Source organism: Ranitomeya variabilis, chromosome 1 (assembly GCF_051348905.1).
Source record: "Ranitomeya variabilis isolate aRanVar5 chromosome 1, aRanVar5.hap1, whole genome shotgun sequence".
Taxonomy (NCBI): domain Eukaryota; kingdom Metazoa; phylum Chordata; class Amphibia; order Anura; family Dendrobatidae; genus Ranitomeya; species Ranitomeya variabilis.
In genome coordinates, this window is record NC_135232.1 from 654,837,955 (window position 1) to 654,855,012 (window position 17,058).

At 39.5% G+C, this 17,058-nt stretch overlaps 1 protein-coding gene across 1 annotated transcript in view; it reads left to right on the top strand.

Moving 5' to 3' along the window:
* The window catches only part of SLC25A21 (solute carrier family 25 member 21), a 577,980-nt gene that overhangs the window by 544,942 nt on the left and 15,980 nt on the right, over positions 1-17,058 (top strand). The window contains exons 9-10 of the mRNA XM_077262656.1: positions 11,321-11,502; positions 14,327-14,379. Of these exons, the coding sequence (XP_077118771.1) occupies positions 11,321-11,502; positions 14,327-14,379 (235 nt within the window). The remainder of the gene's footprint in view (positions 1-11,320; positions 11,503-14,326; positions 14,380-17,058) is intronic.

A 17,058-nucleotide genomic window follows, 5' to 3' on the forward strand; every position in this document is an offset into this window, starting at 1 on the left:
GGTGGCAATACATACTGAAGGTAGCAGATCTTACCTATATTGGCACAGAAATGACAACACCTACTAATACTTAACACCAAGAAGAGAAGAACGGAGTTCATTGAAGTGTGCAGTAAATAAGGTCCACATGTGTGAGAAGTGGTGGACTGCCCATCACCGAAGCTCCTATCTATTGTGTGCTCATTCAGTGCGTGCAATGATAAATGAACTTCAGAGCCCTGAGCTGAGAGCACCTGGTATTAACAGGAGGTCTCTCCTACCACAATGTTATTCCGAACTAACCCTGTTTATCTTCTGTGATCAGATGGGACCAACATTCTCAGGTTATCATAATCCATCATTTTTGCCGTCTTTCTTGTTTCTGTCCTTCTACTTTTTACATTTATTTGGACTGTGGTTTTGGAATTTGCTTCAAATAGAAGAAGCTTTGAGTTGTTAAAAATGGTCTTCTACTATTTATTTGGGAGCGAGGTTTGTCGGCACATTGTATATTTTGCAAAATAATTGGTAAAATGTTTAGAGATTCTGGATTAGAGACGAGACTCTTAGATATGGTAGATCTATAAATCACATCACCCCAGTATAAAATTAAACTCCATCTATGTTTCAGTTTATAAATAAGGAAGTACCTAAAATATAAAATTACAGTATATGATGTAACCATGACATCTGTTACTCTTTGTTTTTTTCTTAGCCCTCTAGAGCAAATTTGGTATAAAAAAAAAAAAAAAAAGCCAGATGCAATTCTTCCACTTTGCCCAGTGTCTGGATATCGATGTGACATTAGTAATGCAGCTTATATGTGAGCTTGGTGGTTCTGCTGGTGTAGACTGAACCTGAACGCCTTGCTTAGAGCCACTGAGCTCACTGATTGATTGGCTTCTGTGCTGTTGATGTGATGTCAGCACCTCAGCCAAAGCCAAACGCCAGGAGCAGCGGCGGAGACTTACCGGTGGAACTAGAGATGGAGAATATAGTGCAGTTTGGTTTTTATACCAAACTGCACCAGTGGACGAAGATTTACTGAAAAGGGACAACCCCTTTTAAGTGCTATAGATGCAACTCACTTAAAATCGTGACGATTTATTATGGTTTTCCAATGTGTGCATAAAAAATGTTGACTGTCTGTGGTTTTTGGAGAAGCTATCCAGAAAAAAAATAAAAAAAATCAAGTTGCCAAACCCTGATGCTATACCATGTTAAATATCACAACCTGCTGCCTGGCAGATTATAATCCATGGCTTGCCAACTCTCCCAGAAATTAACAAGAAAATAAGGAGAGAGCTTCTGGACCCCGGGAAGATTTGTAAATTTCTCAAGATCCACAAAATATAACAGTAATCTCCCTTATTCCAGCATTTCTGGAAGTTTTTTGCCCATGTGCATTTGTGGCAGGGAGAGGGGCATAGGGTAGGGGTGTAGGGGAGTGTAGATTAAAAAAAGGGGGCCCACTGAATACCCATCTCCCAGAAGTAAGCAATATGATCCACTGGAAGCTCGGTGTCTAGAGGAGACTATTGGGGCACGTGAACCAGTATTGTGGCCACTAAAAGCAATCCATATGCCTTTGCACCTACTACTATCAACCTAATATATTTTTTCTGGTGCTTAGGGTATGGTCACACAACCATTTTGTCCACATCTGGGAAGAGTGGTCCAATTATTCCAGTCAGAGTTTGGTCAGAGTTTGGTCAGAGTTTGGTTAGGGTTTGGTTAGGGTTTGGTCAGGGTTTGGTCAGAGTCTGATCAGTTTTTCTTGGACGTGGAGAGAAAAAACAAAGTTTCTCCACCTTCTCCATTCTGTCAGCCCATAAAATTCAGACTGCATTGAGATGTCATCCAAGTGCGGTCCAATTTTTTTTAATGGACCCATAGACTTGCCTTGCCGATTTGATTTCAGACTCGGATCAAAATCAAACATGTCTCCAATTCCTTTTGCGGACCACTCGGTCCGATGAAAAAAATCAGACATGCACAGCCCCATGGAATCTATAAGTACCAGTGAAAGTCATTATACTGAATCTATTACCCAAGTTTTTTCAGTGCAGTGAAATACCAGCAGTTTTCTCTTTTGCCACGATCCAGTTTTTGGGAGAAGTTTTTTTTTCCTTGCTACATTCATATCCTCCGCAGTACCACAGTGTAAATAAACAATATGGCCATATGCCTCTGTGCGGGTTTCTGTTTGTCAGTGGCGAAATAAGAGAATATAAGTATCTGTTTTATACCCACCAAGAACACATCCTGAAAGTCTGAAGTTTTCTTAATGTGCGTGTTCCTTTTTGGAGTCATTACGGTATCTTTATAAACAGAGTATTTCCTGGTTAATGAGTTTACAAAAGAAAATCACAAAAACAATAACTTCTATGTTTACCCTCTTTTGCTTAGTAAATTACTTTTACATGGAACTGGTATAAAGTATTTTCCGTATGTATTTATTTGTATAGGATTTGTCCTGTATTCCACAATATACAAGTTTGCTGCAACTTGGCTGTGACCATGGCAAGCCCTTACTTCAGACTTCACATTCATGCTACAAGCTGAGAGGTGCTTCCCAGGAATAGGAAGCCACATTTGGTTCATAAGCAGGGTTTGATGGCAGAGTAGTGAAGTTCTCATTTCTGGAACCCCCACCTACTATGCAGACAGGGGTTTCCTAACCCATGTTCTACTAGACAAGATGACCGGCGTGGATAGAAATGGAAAGATGACTGTACATGTACCTATTATAGACTTATGACACATCCTGGAGATTTGACATAAATGTCTTAGTTAGGAAAACTCTTTAAAGAGCATCTGTCACCTCTAATGACATGTCTGTTTTAGTAAACACTTACATTCCCCATGTAATTCTGGAGCATATTTTCTTATAATTTTGGGTTGTACCACTCCTCTTCCTATAAATTTTCGAGTACATTGTGTTTCTTTATTTCAGAGCTTCTTGAAATATCTCTACTTTGAAGGGAATACATCAGTATGATCAACCCTCCTAAGGCGTCTGTATGGCCAAAAATGTCATAGAAAGTTGAATAAAACGATACCTTGATCTCTGCGATCCGATATATTATTTCAGATAATCCATATTTTTATTAATTTGTAAAGGAGCTGTTAAGATTTATGGGCCAGACATAGATCACCCCTAGAATCTGCCTCCAGAGATTATTTTACACACGTGGTCAAAATAGTTGGTACCCCTCGTTTAATGACAGATAAAACCCACAATGGTCACAGAAATAACTTGAATCTGACTAAAGTAATAATAAATACAAGATCTATGAAAATGAACAAATGAAAGTCAGACATTGCTTTTCAACCATGCTTCCACAGAATTTAAAACAAAATAAAACTCATGAAATAGGCCTGGACAGTAGTGATTAGCGAGTATACTTGTTACTCGTTTTTCCCCGAGCATGCTCGGGTGGTCTCCGAGTATTTTGGCGTGCTCGAAGATTTAGTTTTCGTCGCCGCAGCTGCATGATTTGCGTCAGCTAGACAGGCTGAATACATTTGGGAATTCCCTAACAAACAGGCAACCTCCAAATGTATTCAGGCTGTCTAGCAGTCGCAAATCATTAAGCTGCGGTGACGAAAACTAAATCTCCAAGCACGCCGAAATACTCGGAGACCACCCGAGCATGCTCTGGGAAACCCGAGTAACGAGTATACTCGCTCATCACTACTGGACAGAAATGATGGTACCCCTGAAAATAATGTGACAAAAGGGACATGTTAAACCAAGGTGTGTCCACTAACTAGCATCACAGGTGTCTACAATCTTGGAATCAGTGAGTGGGCCTGTATATAGGGTTACAGATACTCACTGTGCTGTTTGGTGACATGGTGTGTATCACACTCAACATGGACCAGAGGAAGCGAAGGAAAGAGTTATCTCAGGATATTAGAAATAAAATTATAGACAAACATGTTAAAGGTAAAAGTTATAAGACCATCTCCAAGCAGCTTGATGTTCTTGTGACTACAGTTACACATATAATTCAGAAATTTAAGATCCATGGGACTGTAGCCAACCTCCCTGCACGTGGCTGCAGGAGGAAATTTGATGACAAATCAAAGAGACGGATAATACGAATGGTAACAAAAAAGCCCAGAAAAACTTAACAGATTAAAGGTCAGCTTCAAGCTCAAGGAAAGGAACATCAGTGTCAGATTGCACCATCCGTCATTGTATGAGCCAAAGTGGATTTCATGGGAGAAGACCGAGGAGGACACCATTGTTGAAAAAAATCATAAAAAAGCCAGACTGGAATTTGCTAAACTACATGGAACTATTTGGCAAGACACATCAGCTCTATGTTCACAGACAGAAAAATGAAGCATATCAAGAAAAGAACACTGTCCCTACTGTGAAACATGGAGGCGGCTCTGTTATGTTCTGGGGCTGCTTTGCTGCATCTGGCACCGGGTGTCTAGAATCTGTGCAGGGTACAATGAAATCTAAAGACTATCAAGATATTCTAGAGAGAAATATGCTGCCCAGTGTCAGAAAGCTTGGTCTCAGTCGCAGGTCATGGGTCTTGCAACAGGATAATGACCCAAAACACGCAGCTATAAACACCCAAGAATGGCTAAGAGGAAAACATTGGACTATTCTGAAGTGGCCTTCTATGAGCCCTGACCTAAACCCTATTGAGCATCTTTGGAAAGAGCTGAAACATGCAGTCTAGAAAAGGCAACCTTCAGACACGAGACAACTGGAGCAGTTTGCTCTTGAGGAGTGGGCCAAAATACCTGTTGAGAGGTGCAGAAGTCTCACTAACAGTTACAGGAATTGTTTCATTGCAGTGATTGCCTCAAAAGGTTGTGCAACAAAATACAGTCATATGAAAAAGTTTGGGCACCCCTATTAATCTTAAGCTTAATGTTTTATAAAAATTGTTTTTTTTTGCAACAGCTATTTCAGTTTCATATATCTAATAACTGTTGCACACAGTAATGTTTCTGCCTTGAAATGAGGTTTATTGTACTAACAGAAAATGTGCAATCTGCATTCAAACAAAATTTGACAGGTGCATAAGTATGGGCACCCTTATCAGTTTCTTGTTTTAAATACTCCTACCTACTTTTTACTGACTTACTAAAGCACTTTTTTTGGTTTTGTAACCTCATTGAGCTTTGAACTTCATAGCTAGGTGTATGCAATCATGAGAAAAGCTACTTAAAGTGGCCACTTGCAAGTTGTTCTCCTGTTTGAATCTCCTCTGAAGAGTAGCATCATGGGCTCCTCAAAACAACTGTCAAATGATCTGAAAACAAAGATTATTCAACATAGTTGTTCAGGGGAAGGATACAAAAAGCTGTCTCAGAGATTTAACTTGTCAATTTCCACTGTGAGGAACATAGTAAGGAAATGGAAGAATACAGATAAAGTTCTTGTTAAGGCCAGACGTGGCAGGCCAAGAAAAACATCAGAAAGGCAGAGAAGAAGAATGGTGAGATCAGTCAAGGACAATCCTCAGACCATCTCCAGAGAGCTGCAGCATCAACTTGCTGCAGATGGTGTCACTGTGCATCGGTCAACTATACAACGCACTGTGTTTTTTTGCCGACATGCATAACACCTTTTTGTATTACCAAACAACTCAATCTTGGTTTCATCAGTCCACAGGACCTTCTTCCAAAAAGAAATTGGCTTCTCCAAATGTGCTTTTGCATACCTCAGCCGACTCTGTTTGTGGCGTGCTTGCAGAAACGGCTTCTTTCGCATCACTCTCCCATACAGCTTCTCCTTGTGCAAAGTGTGTTGTATAGTTGACCGATGCACAATGACACCATCTGCAGCAAGCTGATGCTGCAGATCTCTGGAGGTGGCCTGAGGATTGTCCTTGACTAATCTCACCATTCTTCTTCTCTGCCTTTCTGATGTTTTTCTTGGCCTGCCACTTCTGGCCTTAACAAGAACTGTACCTTTGTTCTTCCATTTCCTTACAATGTTCCTCACAGTGGAAATTGACAGGTTAAACCTCTGAGACAGCTTTTTGTATCCTTCCCCTGAACAACTATGTTGAATAATCTTTGTTTTCAGATCATTTGACAGTTGTTTTGAGGAGCCCATGATGCCCCTCTTCAGAGGAGATTCAAACAGGAGAACAACTTGCAAGTGGCCACTTTAAGTAGCTTTTCTCATGATTGCATACACCTAGCTATGAAGTTCAAAGCTCAATGAGGTTTCAAAACCAAAAAAAGTGCTTTAGTAAGTCAGTAAAAAGTAGGTAGGAGTATTTAAAACAAGAAAATGATAAGGGTGCCCATACTTATGCACCTGTCAAATTTTGTTTGAATGCAGATTGCACATTTTCTGTTAGTACAATAAACCTCATTTCAAGGCAGGGACATTACTGTGTCCAACAGTTATTAGATATATGAAACTGAAATAGCTGTTGCAAAAAAAACAATTTTTATAAAACATTAAGCTTAAGATTAATAGGGGTGCCCAAACTTTTTCATATGACTGTATTAAGTTAAGGGTACCATCATTTCTGTCCAGGCCTATTTCATGAGTATTTTTTTTTTTATTATTATTATTATGTGGAAGCATGGTTGAAAAGCAATGTCTGACTTTCATTTGTTAATTTTTCATAGATTTTTTTGTCAGATCCAAGTTATTTCTGTGACCATTGTGGGATTTTCAGTCTTTAAACGAGGGGTACCAACAATTTTGTCCACGTGTGTATATGAAAGGAGTGTTACCAGTGTGAGACATATAGATCAGGAGAGCAAACTGTCATTCATTACATGTCTCACACTGATAACGTTCCTTACATATAAAACAAGCTCTGGAGGCAGATTCTCAGGGACATTTATGTCCAGGCCCATAGATCTTAACTAATCATTTACATATTAAAGAGAACATAACAGGTCTGATAACATGATAACATTGTTACTCTGCAGAGATGGATTCAATTTGCAGGGTAATAGCGTTATGATGGTGTCTACAGCATTAAAGTGGGGCACCCGGTGAAAAGTTAAGTTTATCTCTCTCGGTAGCTTCTGGCTTTCATTGACGCAGGCATGCCCAAATCAATAACAACCATCTCTCACAGCACTGAGAGCAGCGGCTGTATTTATCTCCCCCCCCCCCCTCCCCAGCATTGACAGACAGCCGTTTCTGCACCGATGAACTGCTGATCCAGCTGTCAATCAGGGCCAGGGTATGCTTACAGCCGCTGCATTCAGTACTGTGAGCGGTGACTAATTGATGCGGGGACCCCTGCATAACTGAAAGCTGATTCAATTTTTTTATTTTTTTTAATACTTTTAAAACTTTTGTTTTCAAATTTGTTTGAACTTTTTTTTCAGGCCTTCTAAACTGCTTTTGAAGCCTATTAGCACCCTGTGATTGCATCACTTAGGGAAGAGGCTATGGGCATAGAAATACACTCCCACACTGCATTGCAACACTTAGGGGCTCATGCAAACATCCGAGAAACTGAGTCCAAGCACAGACTGTCCTCAGGTCTCTCGTATCGGGCTGGACAGCCTTATAGACTTATATAAGGCTGTCGAGTTCAGGTCTGAAGACCCGCAGACAGTCCGTGCTTTCCAGTCCGTGCTCGGAAGCACCCACCATAAATTTAAAAATATGGGTCATGCAGTAAATGCAATTTTAAGTTCATCTGTCCATGAAGCCCAATGGGGCAGATTTATTTGTCCTTTCCACTATTTAGTTCAAACTTGGATAAAACAGTCAGAAAAGTGCACCAAATTACAGCGGCTCATTCTCGATGATAAATGTCATGTATTTTTAGACACTTGACAAACTTTACGCCAACATTTGGTTGTTTTCTTTTTCACTACTTTTTTCACTTAAGTTTTGGCCCAATTTGATATATGTTCTCCCATTTTACGCTGCAACCCTTTTTCTCTAAGGCACACCCTTTGATGAATATGATACAGAAAGTATCTAAAGCACAAAATAAAAAGATCTAAATCTAACAGTTTGTACCAAAATTTGGCAATGTCAAGGTGCACCAAAAATACACTGTGTTCCAAATTATTATGCAAATTGGTTTTAAGTGTCATAAAGATTTAATTGTTTTATTTTTCAAATAAACTCGTGGATGGTATTGTGTCTCAGGGCTCAATGGATCACTGAAATCAATATTAAACACATGTGATAATTAGTTTTCCAGGTGATTCTAATTAAAGGAAAACTACTTAAAAATGATGTTCCACATTATTAAGCAGGCCACAGGTTTCAAGCAATATGGGAAATAAAAAGGATCTCTCTGCTGCTGAAAAGTGTTAAATAGTGCAAGGCCTTGGTCGAGGGATGAAAACATTAGATATTTCACGAAAACTTAAGAGTGATCATCATACTGTGAAGAGATTTGTAACTGACACAGAGAACAGACAGAGTTCATGCAGATAAAGGCATAATGAGGAAGATTTCTGCCAGACAAATTCATTAGATTAAGAGAGCAGCTGCTATAAAGCCATTACAAAGAAGCAAACATTTATTTGAAGCTGCTGGTGCCTCTGGAGTCCCTCAAACCTCAAGGTGTAGGATCCTTCAAAGGCTTGCTGTGGTACAAAAACCTACTATTCGGCCACCCCTAAACAGTGTTCACAAGCAGAAACAGTTGCAGTGGGCCCAGACATACATGAAAACTAATTTTCAAACAATCTTGCTTACTGATGAGTGTCGTGCAACCCTGGATGGTCCAGATGGATGGAGTAGTGGATGGTTGGAGGATGGCCACCATGTCCCAACAAGGCTGCGACGTCAGCAAGGAAGTGGAGGAGTCATGTTTTGGGCCGGAATCATGGGGAAACAGCTGGTAGGGCCCTTTAAGGTTCCTGAAGGTGTGAAAATGACCACTGCAAAGTATATAGAGTTTCTGACTGACTTTCTTCCATGGTATAAAAAGCAGAAACGTGCCTTCAGGAGCAAAATCATCTTCATGCTGACAATGCACCATCTCATGCTGCAAAGAATACCTCTGAGTCATTGGCTGCTGTGGGCATAAAAGGAGATAAACTCATGGTGTGGCCACCATCTTCCCCTGACCTCAACCCTATAGAGAACCTTTAGAGTATCATCAAGCAAAAGATCTATGAGGGTGGGAGGCAGTTCACATCAAAACAGCAGCTCTGGGAGGCTATTCCAACTTCATGCAAAGAAATACAAGCAGAAACTCTCCAAAAACTCACAAGTTCAATGGATGCAAGAATTGTGAAGGTGATACCAAAGAAGGGGTCCTATGTTAACATGTAACTTGGCCTGTTAGGATGTTTTGGAGTTAAATAGCTTTTTTTGTTCAGTGAATGTGACCTCCTAATGCTGCAAATTCCACAAATGAGCATTTTCAGTTCTTTAAAACATATCAAATGTTCAGAAATTCTACTGTGCCTAATAATTTGGAACAGTGCATTTTGAGTTTTTATTCATTTTGGAGATTATATTGTTATCATTCGGAGGTTTCTTCAATAAAATTCGATGTATACTCTAACGGATGATGACTTTTATTAGACTGACTGTCATTTGCACCAACCATTTAGAAAAATCCGAGAAAAATGTCATTTGCATAATTATTTGGAACATAGTGTAGTAAATCTGCCTAAATGTCTTTTTATTTATCTTGTATTATACATAATTTTACTCTAATATAACAAATACGCATACGGCAGAATCAATTATTGCAATATAAATCAACATAAAGGTAACGGAATATAAATTTCTAATATTCATATTGACAAAAATGAACATATAAAAATAACATGCCATTATAAAATAATACAATTCCGACATTTTATAGTGCTTTTTTTATTTGCTGACATTGACTATATATTTTATATTCGCAAACTTTGTACATGTTTTCACTTTTTTTTATTATTATTTCAAAACTATTTTCACATTTTACAAATGTTCATTCTATCACCCAAGAACCAAAGGGCTAATATTTTTTGTTAAACTCTTTTAATTAAAATGTAAAAAATGAAGAAAAAAAAAATGATTGATGTCCACCTTTAAATAATTATCTGATTGTTTAAAATATTAAGCTCCGGTAACATGGCTGGGTGCTTTCATGTTCCTAGGAGTGTGACTGCTCCTTTAAACCATATCCTGATGCCTTCTGTAGGTAAAAGCTATTTAATTCAAGGGCACGGCCCCGCAGTGCATTACCACAGCGAGCTTGTTAGTTTAGTAGTGAGAGAACATTTCCTGCTGACAGATCTGCGACATCTGAGGAGAAATGTGGAAAAAACCTGCAGGCCAGCGACAGCGTTATATGAGCGAGTGTGTGCGTGCTTTTTTATTTTTTTTAATTTTTTTTCCGCCTTTATTTAATTTAGCATTTGGGGGTCTTGTGGACACATACATACGCTTTAGTGAGCTTCCTGGTGCAGGGGCTTGCTGTCATTTGTAAAATATTCTGGCCAATTAGCTAATAGAGTACTCAGGTTTCTTGTGTTTTGATACAGTAATACTAAGTACATTGTAAAGGCCAATTACACAAATCATCCCCATATGCCGAAACCAGAGTCTCGTTATGGACTGTATTTATGAATCCTGTGTGAGGAAATGTGCCCACAGGCGATTTGGACCATGTGCGAAAACAGAGCCAATGGGATTGTCAGGGAAGAATCTTTGCAACCCGCGGAAATCCTCCCGCATCTCTCTGCAAGGAGTCTATTGTGCTGGGTGCCAGGTTGCTGATTAAAGGCACATTACCCAGAATCCTCTTAAACCCCTCATATGAAGCTCCGAGCAAGTAACATCTCCCCCACCGACACAGGCAGGAAAACACAGCATTAGCAGAACACCTAAACCAGACGAAAAACTTCTTTACAGCCGTATTGCTCCCAGTGGAAGGCGCTTGTTGGGGCAATGAGGAGATGTGTTTTTTCTGCTCAATAAGGAGGTCAGGATTAATGTTCGGGCAAAGGCGTGCTAAGCTTTAAGATGTTTTTCTTCTAAAAAGTATGCCTCATTGTATGGTACAGGTGTCGGCAAAAATACAAGTCCCAGATGAAGATTATTTTTATCGTAAGGTGTCACGCTTGCTCTTGGCAAATCCATTTTATCTCCCGATAGTTTACCCACCTGTTCATAGGATTTCTCCTTCTTGGAGCCGGTGCCATGTAAATGAGACCACTACTTAGGTGCTGGCAGAACTCCACCCAGCTGTGGTTTCACGGTTATCTTCCTGAGCTTTTAAATCTCTCTATCACTGTAATTATAGGATGATGGTTTCTGGAGGAGGAAACCTGTGCCAGAATTTGGAACGCTCAATGTAAGTTTCTTGACTTTGCGTCGCACTATTCTCATAGGATTTTGCATGTGTCGTTGCTTATCTAGGATGCAAGGCTGGAGTTCTTAAGGAAGTTTACAATTGGCTTGGCCTCTGGGACGCTAGCTTCCATCATTAACATCCCATTTGATGTGGCCAAGAGTCGGATTCAGGGGCCACAGCCAGAACCTGGAGTCATTAAATATCGCAGCTGTTGGAAGACAATTATTACGGTTTATAAAGAAGAAGGGTATGAGGATTATGTCATATTTTTACTTTGTTACATATGTTCTGCTTACTTTCCTTTACTTATTAGCATGCGGCTTGCTTTTGATTTTCAATTTAAAAATCTAATCAAATTCCAACTACCTGGCAACTTTAGCATTGAGAATTCCTAATCATTTAGAGATGAGGGAGCTGGTTGCAACAGATTGACACCTTAACAGATCATCTTGCCAGCATAGTGGTTTGCTTATGCAGCAGCACTAAATTATGAGATCCATTAACTATGCTTGGCTTAGAGAGGTCTCTGCCCCCAGACGTCACCGGTCACAAGCCCCTTACCGATCCAAGTCATGATACATTTGCGTTTGATGAACAAATGGATTGGATTAAATTTCAGAAACAATTATCACCCGCATTTTTTGCATGCCCTGAACTCGAATATTGTGAGTGCCAAGGGTTGTGCCATGGGCACTATCCTACCGCCTGAATAGATAGTCTTTAACTATCCAACAATAAAGGTGCCCAATATTGGAAATAAACGCTCATTGCTTGACAGATATCTCCTCCGACTCCCCTATACACATGAACATTTGGTTCAGCAGAACATGTGTTGTTCACGGGGAACGGTGGGTGCGTTTCTGCCTGACACTTATTATTGCCAATCTTATATACCAGGAGAACTAAAGGATTGCATGTTGGAATTCAACAATCCTTTTTTCCCCAGGCTATATTTGTTGGAGTAGAGTTGTGAGGCTCCCATATCTCAGATGGTGCTTCTAACTTATCCCTAATGTGTATGGAGGGGCCTTACTTTTTCTTACTTGCTTATAAGTCTAGTAGGCAGTGGTAGAACCGAATATAGACTGCCATAAACAGCCCAGTTTTGTGCTGATAGCAGACATATTAACAGATCACCCCTGCTTGTTAACACAGTTAATTCAATAATACAAATATGTCTGGTAATTGTTCTTATAGATATACCCAGTATGATATTTAAAGGGAACCTGACAGCTGATTCATGCTGCTCAAACCCTATTTCGTTTTACTCAAAACACTGAAGTGTATCGGAGAAAACAGAAAATTTGGCCAGGGACTTTGCAGCTCAGGGGACTAGTCTAAGGCTTCTCCACATCCCTCTTCACTTGAGTGACAGGTCTCTCCTTAAGTGTGTGTAGTGGTAAAGAAGCCGCCAGGTAGCAGCATCTTAGTCTAGTCACCTGAACAGTAATGTATGTTTTCTGTGAAATGCCACAGTGTTTATTAGTAATACGTACTTACCTGAAATAGCAGAGACAGTATCTGATTCATGCTGCCAGCTGGTTGGGCAGCATGATTTAGCTGTGAAGCTCCCCTGAGTATTGTCCTTTTTTTCTTTTTTTCTTTATAAATTCACCATGTAGTTACAGAGATATCGGCATTTTTATTTGGTGCTAATTATGATAATCTTTCAAATGGGAGTGGCTCACAGGATCCTCGGAGTGTCTCCTTATTATGTTCTACATTATTTCCCGCTGAACACCACCCCCTTATAAAGACCATAAAATTTAAACTAGATAAAAGGCTTATATCTCTGGAACCTGATGGCGGATTTATTACAAAAAAAATCTTCAAAGGAGCAAGTGTTATAGATATATGGCAGTTCCGTGGAGGCGGTGCTCAAGAAGGGTTCCACTCCATAAATAATGTATAATAGTAGTTGGCACTCAAAGTAGAATATATGCATTGTAGGCAATCCAGAAATTAAATGTTCCAGCCCCAGAGCTGGCCCTTCCTCAGATATGGATTGTCACAAGATATATGTGAGAGCTGCAGTGGTGGGTACAAAAGTAGAACAACCGCAGCCACTAAGAGGCTAAGACCGCACCTTTCTCATTACCTTTTCAGCCACCACTGCAGCTCTCACATATATCTTGAGACAATCCGTATGAGAGGACTGTCCAGCTCTGGGGTCGGAACATTATGTAATTTCTGGATTGCCTACAATAAAATCATAAATCTGCATATATATTCTCCTTGGAGTGCCAATCACTTTAATGCATACTTAAAGGAGCAGTGGGTATAAAATAACAACACAGACTGGTTACTTTGAGCAGGTCCTCTTTAAGCATTACTTGCTCTGACTTTATAGGACCAGAGAAGGGTTTAGATGGATAGAAAACAAGCAGGTGAGAAGGTGTATATAAATGATCGGCCCCGCCATGAAGCACCGAGCGCCTGCACTTGATTTGAAGAGTCATCTTGTACTGCAGAGTCCCTTTAAGGGTATGTCCACATGGGTCAGTTGTACTGCGGATTCAGGCTGAAAATCCACAGCATATTAGTAGTCGTGTTGCGGCTGAGGTGATAAAAAATGTCATCTATATGTTGAGGAAAAAATCTACAACAAAAATTAACCTGAGCTGCAGAATTTAAATCCACAACACGTCAATGATTTGTAGAAGATTTTCTCACAGCACATCTGCAATGCAAATGGATATTAGGAGGGCTTCATTAAAGAAGGGGTCATTGAGGTGGGACAATACTTTAATAATACTTAATATTTTTCATACTAATTCTGCCGCCACCGCTGTCAGTCTTCACCTACCACCAGCAGATCAGGGACGGACATATTGGTGCAACATGTGCAGTCGCATGGGGACCCAAGATGTAAGGAGAGGCCACTACTACCTCCAAAGCAAGCAAATTGTGCGCTATAAGGAGCTATTGGACTATTAAGGGCCCTTATATTGTTCTTGCCTCTTCTGTCTGTGTCCGTCATATATAAATTCTTCTCTATTGCTTCCATTATAAAGTGTGTGTGCTAATATATGGTGCATAATGGATAACACCTGTTGTTCATGTCTTTTCAGGTTCCTGGCTCTCTACAAAGGTCTTCTTCCAAAGATCATGCGGCTCGGGCCTGGTAATTCCTGTCCTAATTATCCTCGTTAGCAGTTGTATATGAAGTCATTCTAGAGTCGGTAATCGGATATTTATTAGGTGTTATTATTATTTGCGGCACTATAATTACAATTTTGTCCAAAAAAGCTGCAGGACATTACTCTCAATTAGCCACCGGTTTATGTATCAAGCTGATTAATAGCTTCATTTAGCATTTATAATTTACGGTTCCATCTGTTCAGGTCTAGACCCATAGACAGGCCCAGCTTTTATGAAGGCTGAAAAGTTAAAAAGGAATCTTCATCCACATCTCTGACCCGAACTGCAGTGGTTTTTAGCAGTAGGTGTTAGCAGAGGAGCCTGCAGTTTCCTCCTCCACCTGTGTACACCTACTTTTTTAGCTTTTGCATTTTTCCTTCTTTGTGCCTTGTCAGAATCAAGAATTTCAAGGTTGATTTTTTTTTTTGGCACAAATGCCATATTGCGCAAACTTGTTCAGTTCGGTAACTGTCAAGAAGCTTTTGGATTTTGCTCTCCATTGTCCACTAAATGCACACCTCAGGTTATTTGAGAATGGATTTATTTATTTTTTCCTCTCTGTTTGCAAGAATGTTACATAATGAACTGGAATTTAAAACCACAGATCCAAAGGTTTCTGAATCAGATATATAATTACCAGGTTTTTTGCTCAGAGGAAGATATGGTGTACTACAACCAATTCCCAAATCCCTAGAGTCAATGGTCTCCTTTTGATGGGACTGATACATGCATTACAACTATATTAGAGATCTGTACAAAGACCTTTATTTTGCAACCATTTTTAACATGCCTAGAAAGTCACAATTTGGGCAAAATTGTACATTAATGTGTGTTATTTGACACAATAGCCTCCCACTCTTTTCTAACATACACAAAATTTGACATTTCTCAAATTGTTCTAGGGCTCTTGTCTAACATTGGGACTTGTACTACCTTGCTTAAAAAGCTGGGTTGGCAATGTTTGTGCCAATTTTATTATCAAGAAGGGACATATGATAAATATGGAGTGTCAGAGGTGAAGTGAGCACACTAAAATTTTGACGTAAATTATGGCACTTTTGACAAATGTGCCTTTGTCTATGCAACATAGCGCTCAGACGTTATTTTTTTATGCCTAGGGGTTTATTTAATTGATCACCTATTTGCTATGTATTGAGTTCTTATAAATTGAACTGGTTTAATTCTGCGCATAAAATACCGATTGTATAAGTAGAATTGCCAGCTCTCCAGACACCACGAATTGTGAAATTATAATGATATATATTACCCTAATAAAATCTTGTTAGAATAAACTGAACATATATACACGCACATATACAGCTCTGGCAAAAATTAAAAGACCACTGCAAAATGTTCAGTTTGTCTGATTTTTCTCTTTATAGGTGTATTTTTGAGTAAATTGTTCTTTTATCAGATAGACTTCTGACAACGTGTCTTCGAAGTTCCAAGCAATAAATTTTGTATTTTTTTTTTTTTACAAAGAAAAACGGTCAATTTTTTTTTTTTTAAAAACCCAGTGCTTTTAGACCTCAAATAATCCAAACAAAACAAGTTCATAATCATTTAGAAACAACAATACTAATGTTTTAACTCAGGAAGAGTTCAGAAATCAATAATTTGTGGAATAATCATGATTTTTAATCACAGCTTTCATGCGTCTTGGCATGCTTTCCACCAGTCTTTCACACTGCTTCTGGCGCAAAAATGTAAGCAGTTCTTCTTTGTTTGATGGCTGGTGACTATCCATCATCCTCTTGATTACATTCCAGAGGTTTTCAATGGGGTTCAGGTCTGGAGATTGGGCTGCCCATGACAGGGTTTTGATGTGGTAGTCTCTTAATTTTTGCCAGAGCTGTAAATATGTATGTGTGTGTATATGTCTCTCTCTATATACAGTATATATATATATAGAGAGAAAGAGAGACATATACACACACATACATATTAACAGCTCTGGCAAAAATTAAGAGACCACCACATCAAAACCCTGTCATGGGCAGCCCAATCATAATTTTGGTTATAGACATTACCACAATGAATTTTAAACAAAACAATTCAGATGCAGTTGAAGTTCAGACTTTCAGCTTTCATTTGAGGGTATCCACATTAAAATTGGATGAAGGGTTTAGGAGTATCAGCTCCTTAACATGTGACACCCTGTTTTTAAAGGGACCAAAAGTAATTGGACAGATTAAATAATTTTAAATAAAATGTTCATTTCTAGTACTTGGTTGAAAACCCTTTGTTGGCAATGACTGCCTGCAGTCTTGAACTCATGGACATCACCAGACGCTGTGCTTCCTCCTTTTTGATGCTCTGCGAGGCTGTTGTGAATTAGACTTTTTTGGCTCCCTCTTGTGGTCACTAGTGATATGACTCTGGGATTGTCTTTCCTCAGTTTGGCACCCACCTGGGTCGTTAGTCCAGGGGTGTTGCTATATAAACTTCCTGGTTTCTCAGTCCTGTGCCTGGCATCGTTGTAATCAGTTCCTTTCTGTTTGCTCCTGTCTGCTGGTCTTGGATCTTGCAAAATTAAGCTAAGTCCTGCTTCCTTGTTTTTTGGTTATTTGCTTTGCTCTTATTTTTTGTCCAGCTTGTACTAAATGTGATTCCTGATTTTGCTGGAAGCTCTAGGGGGCTGGTGTTCTCCCCCCGGGCCGTT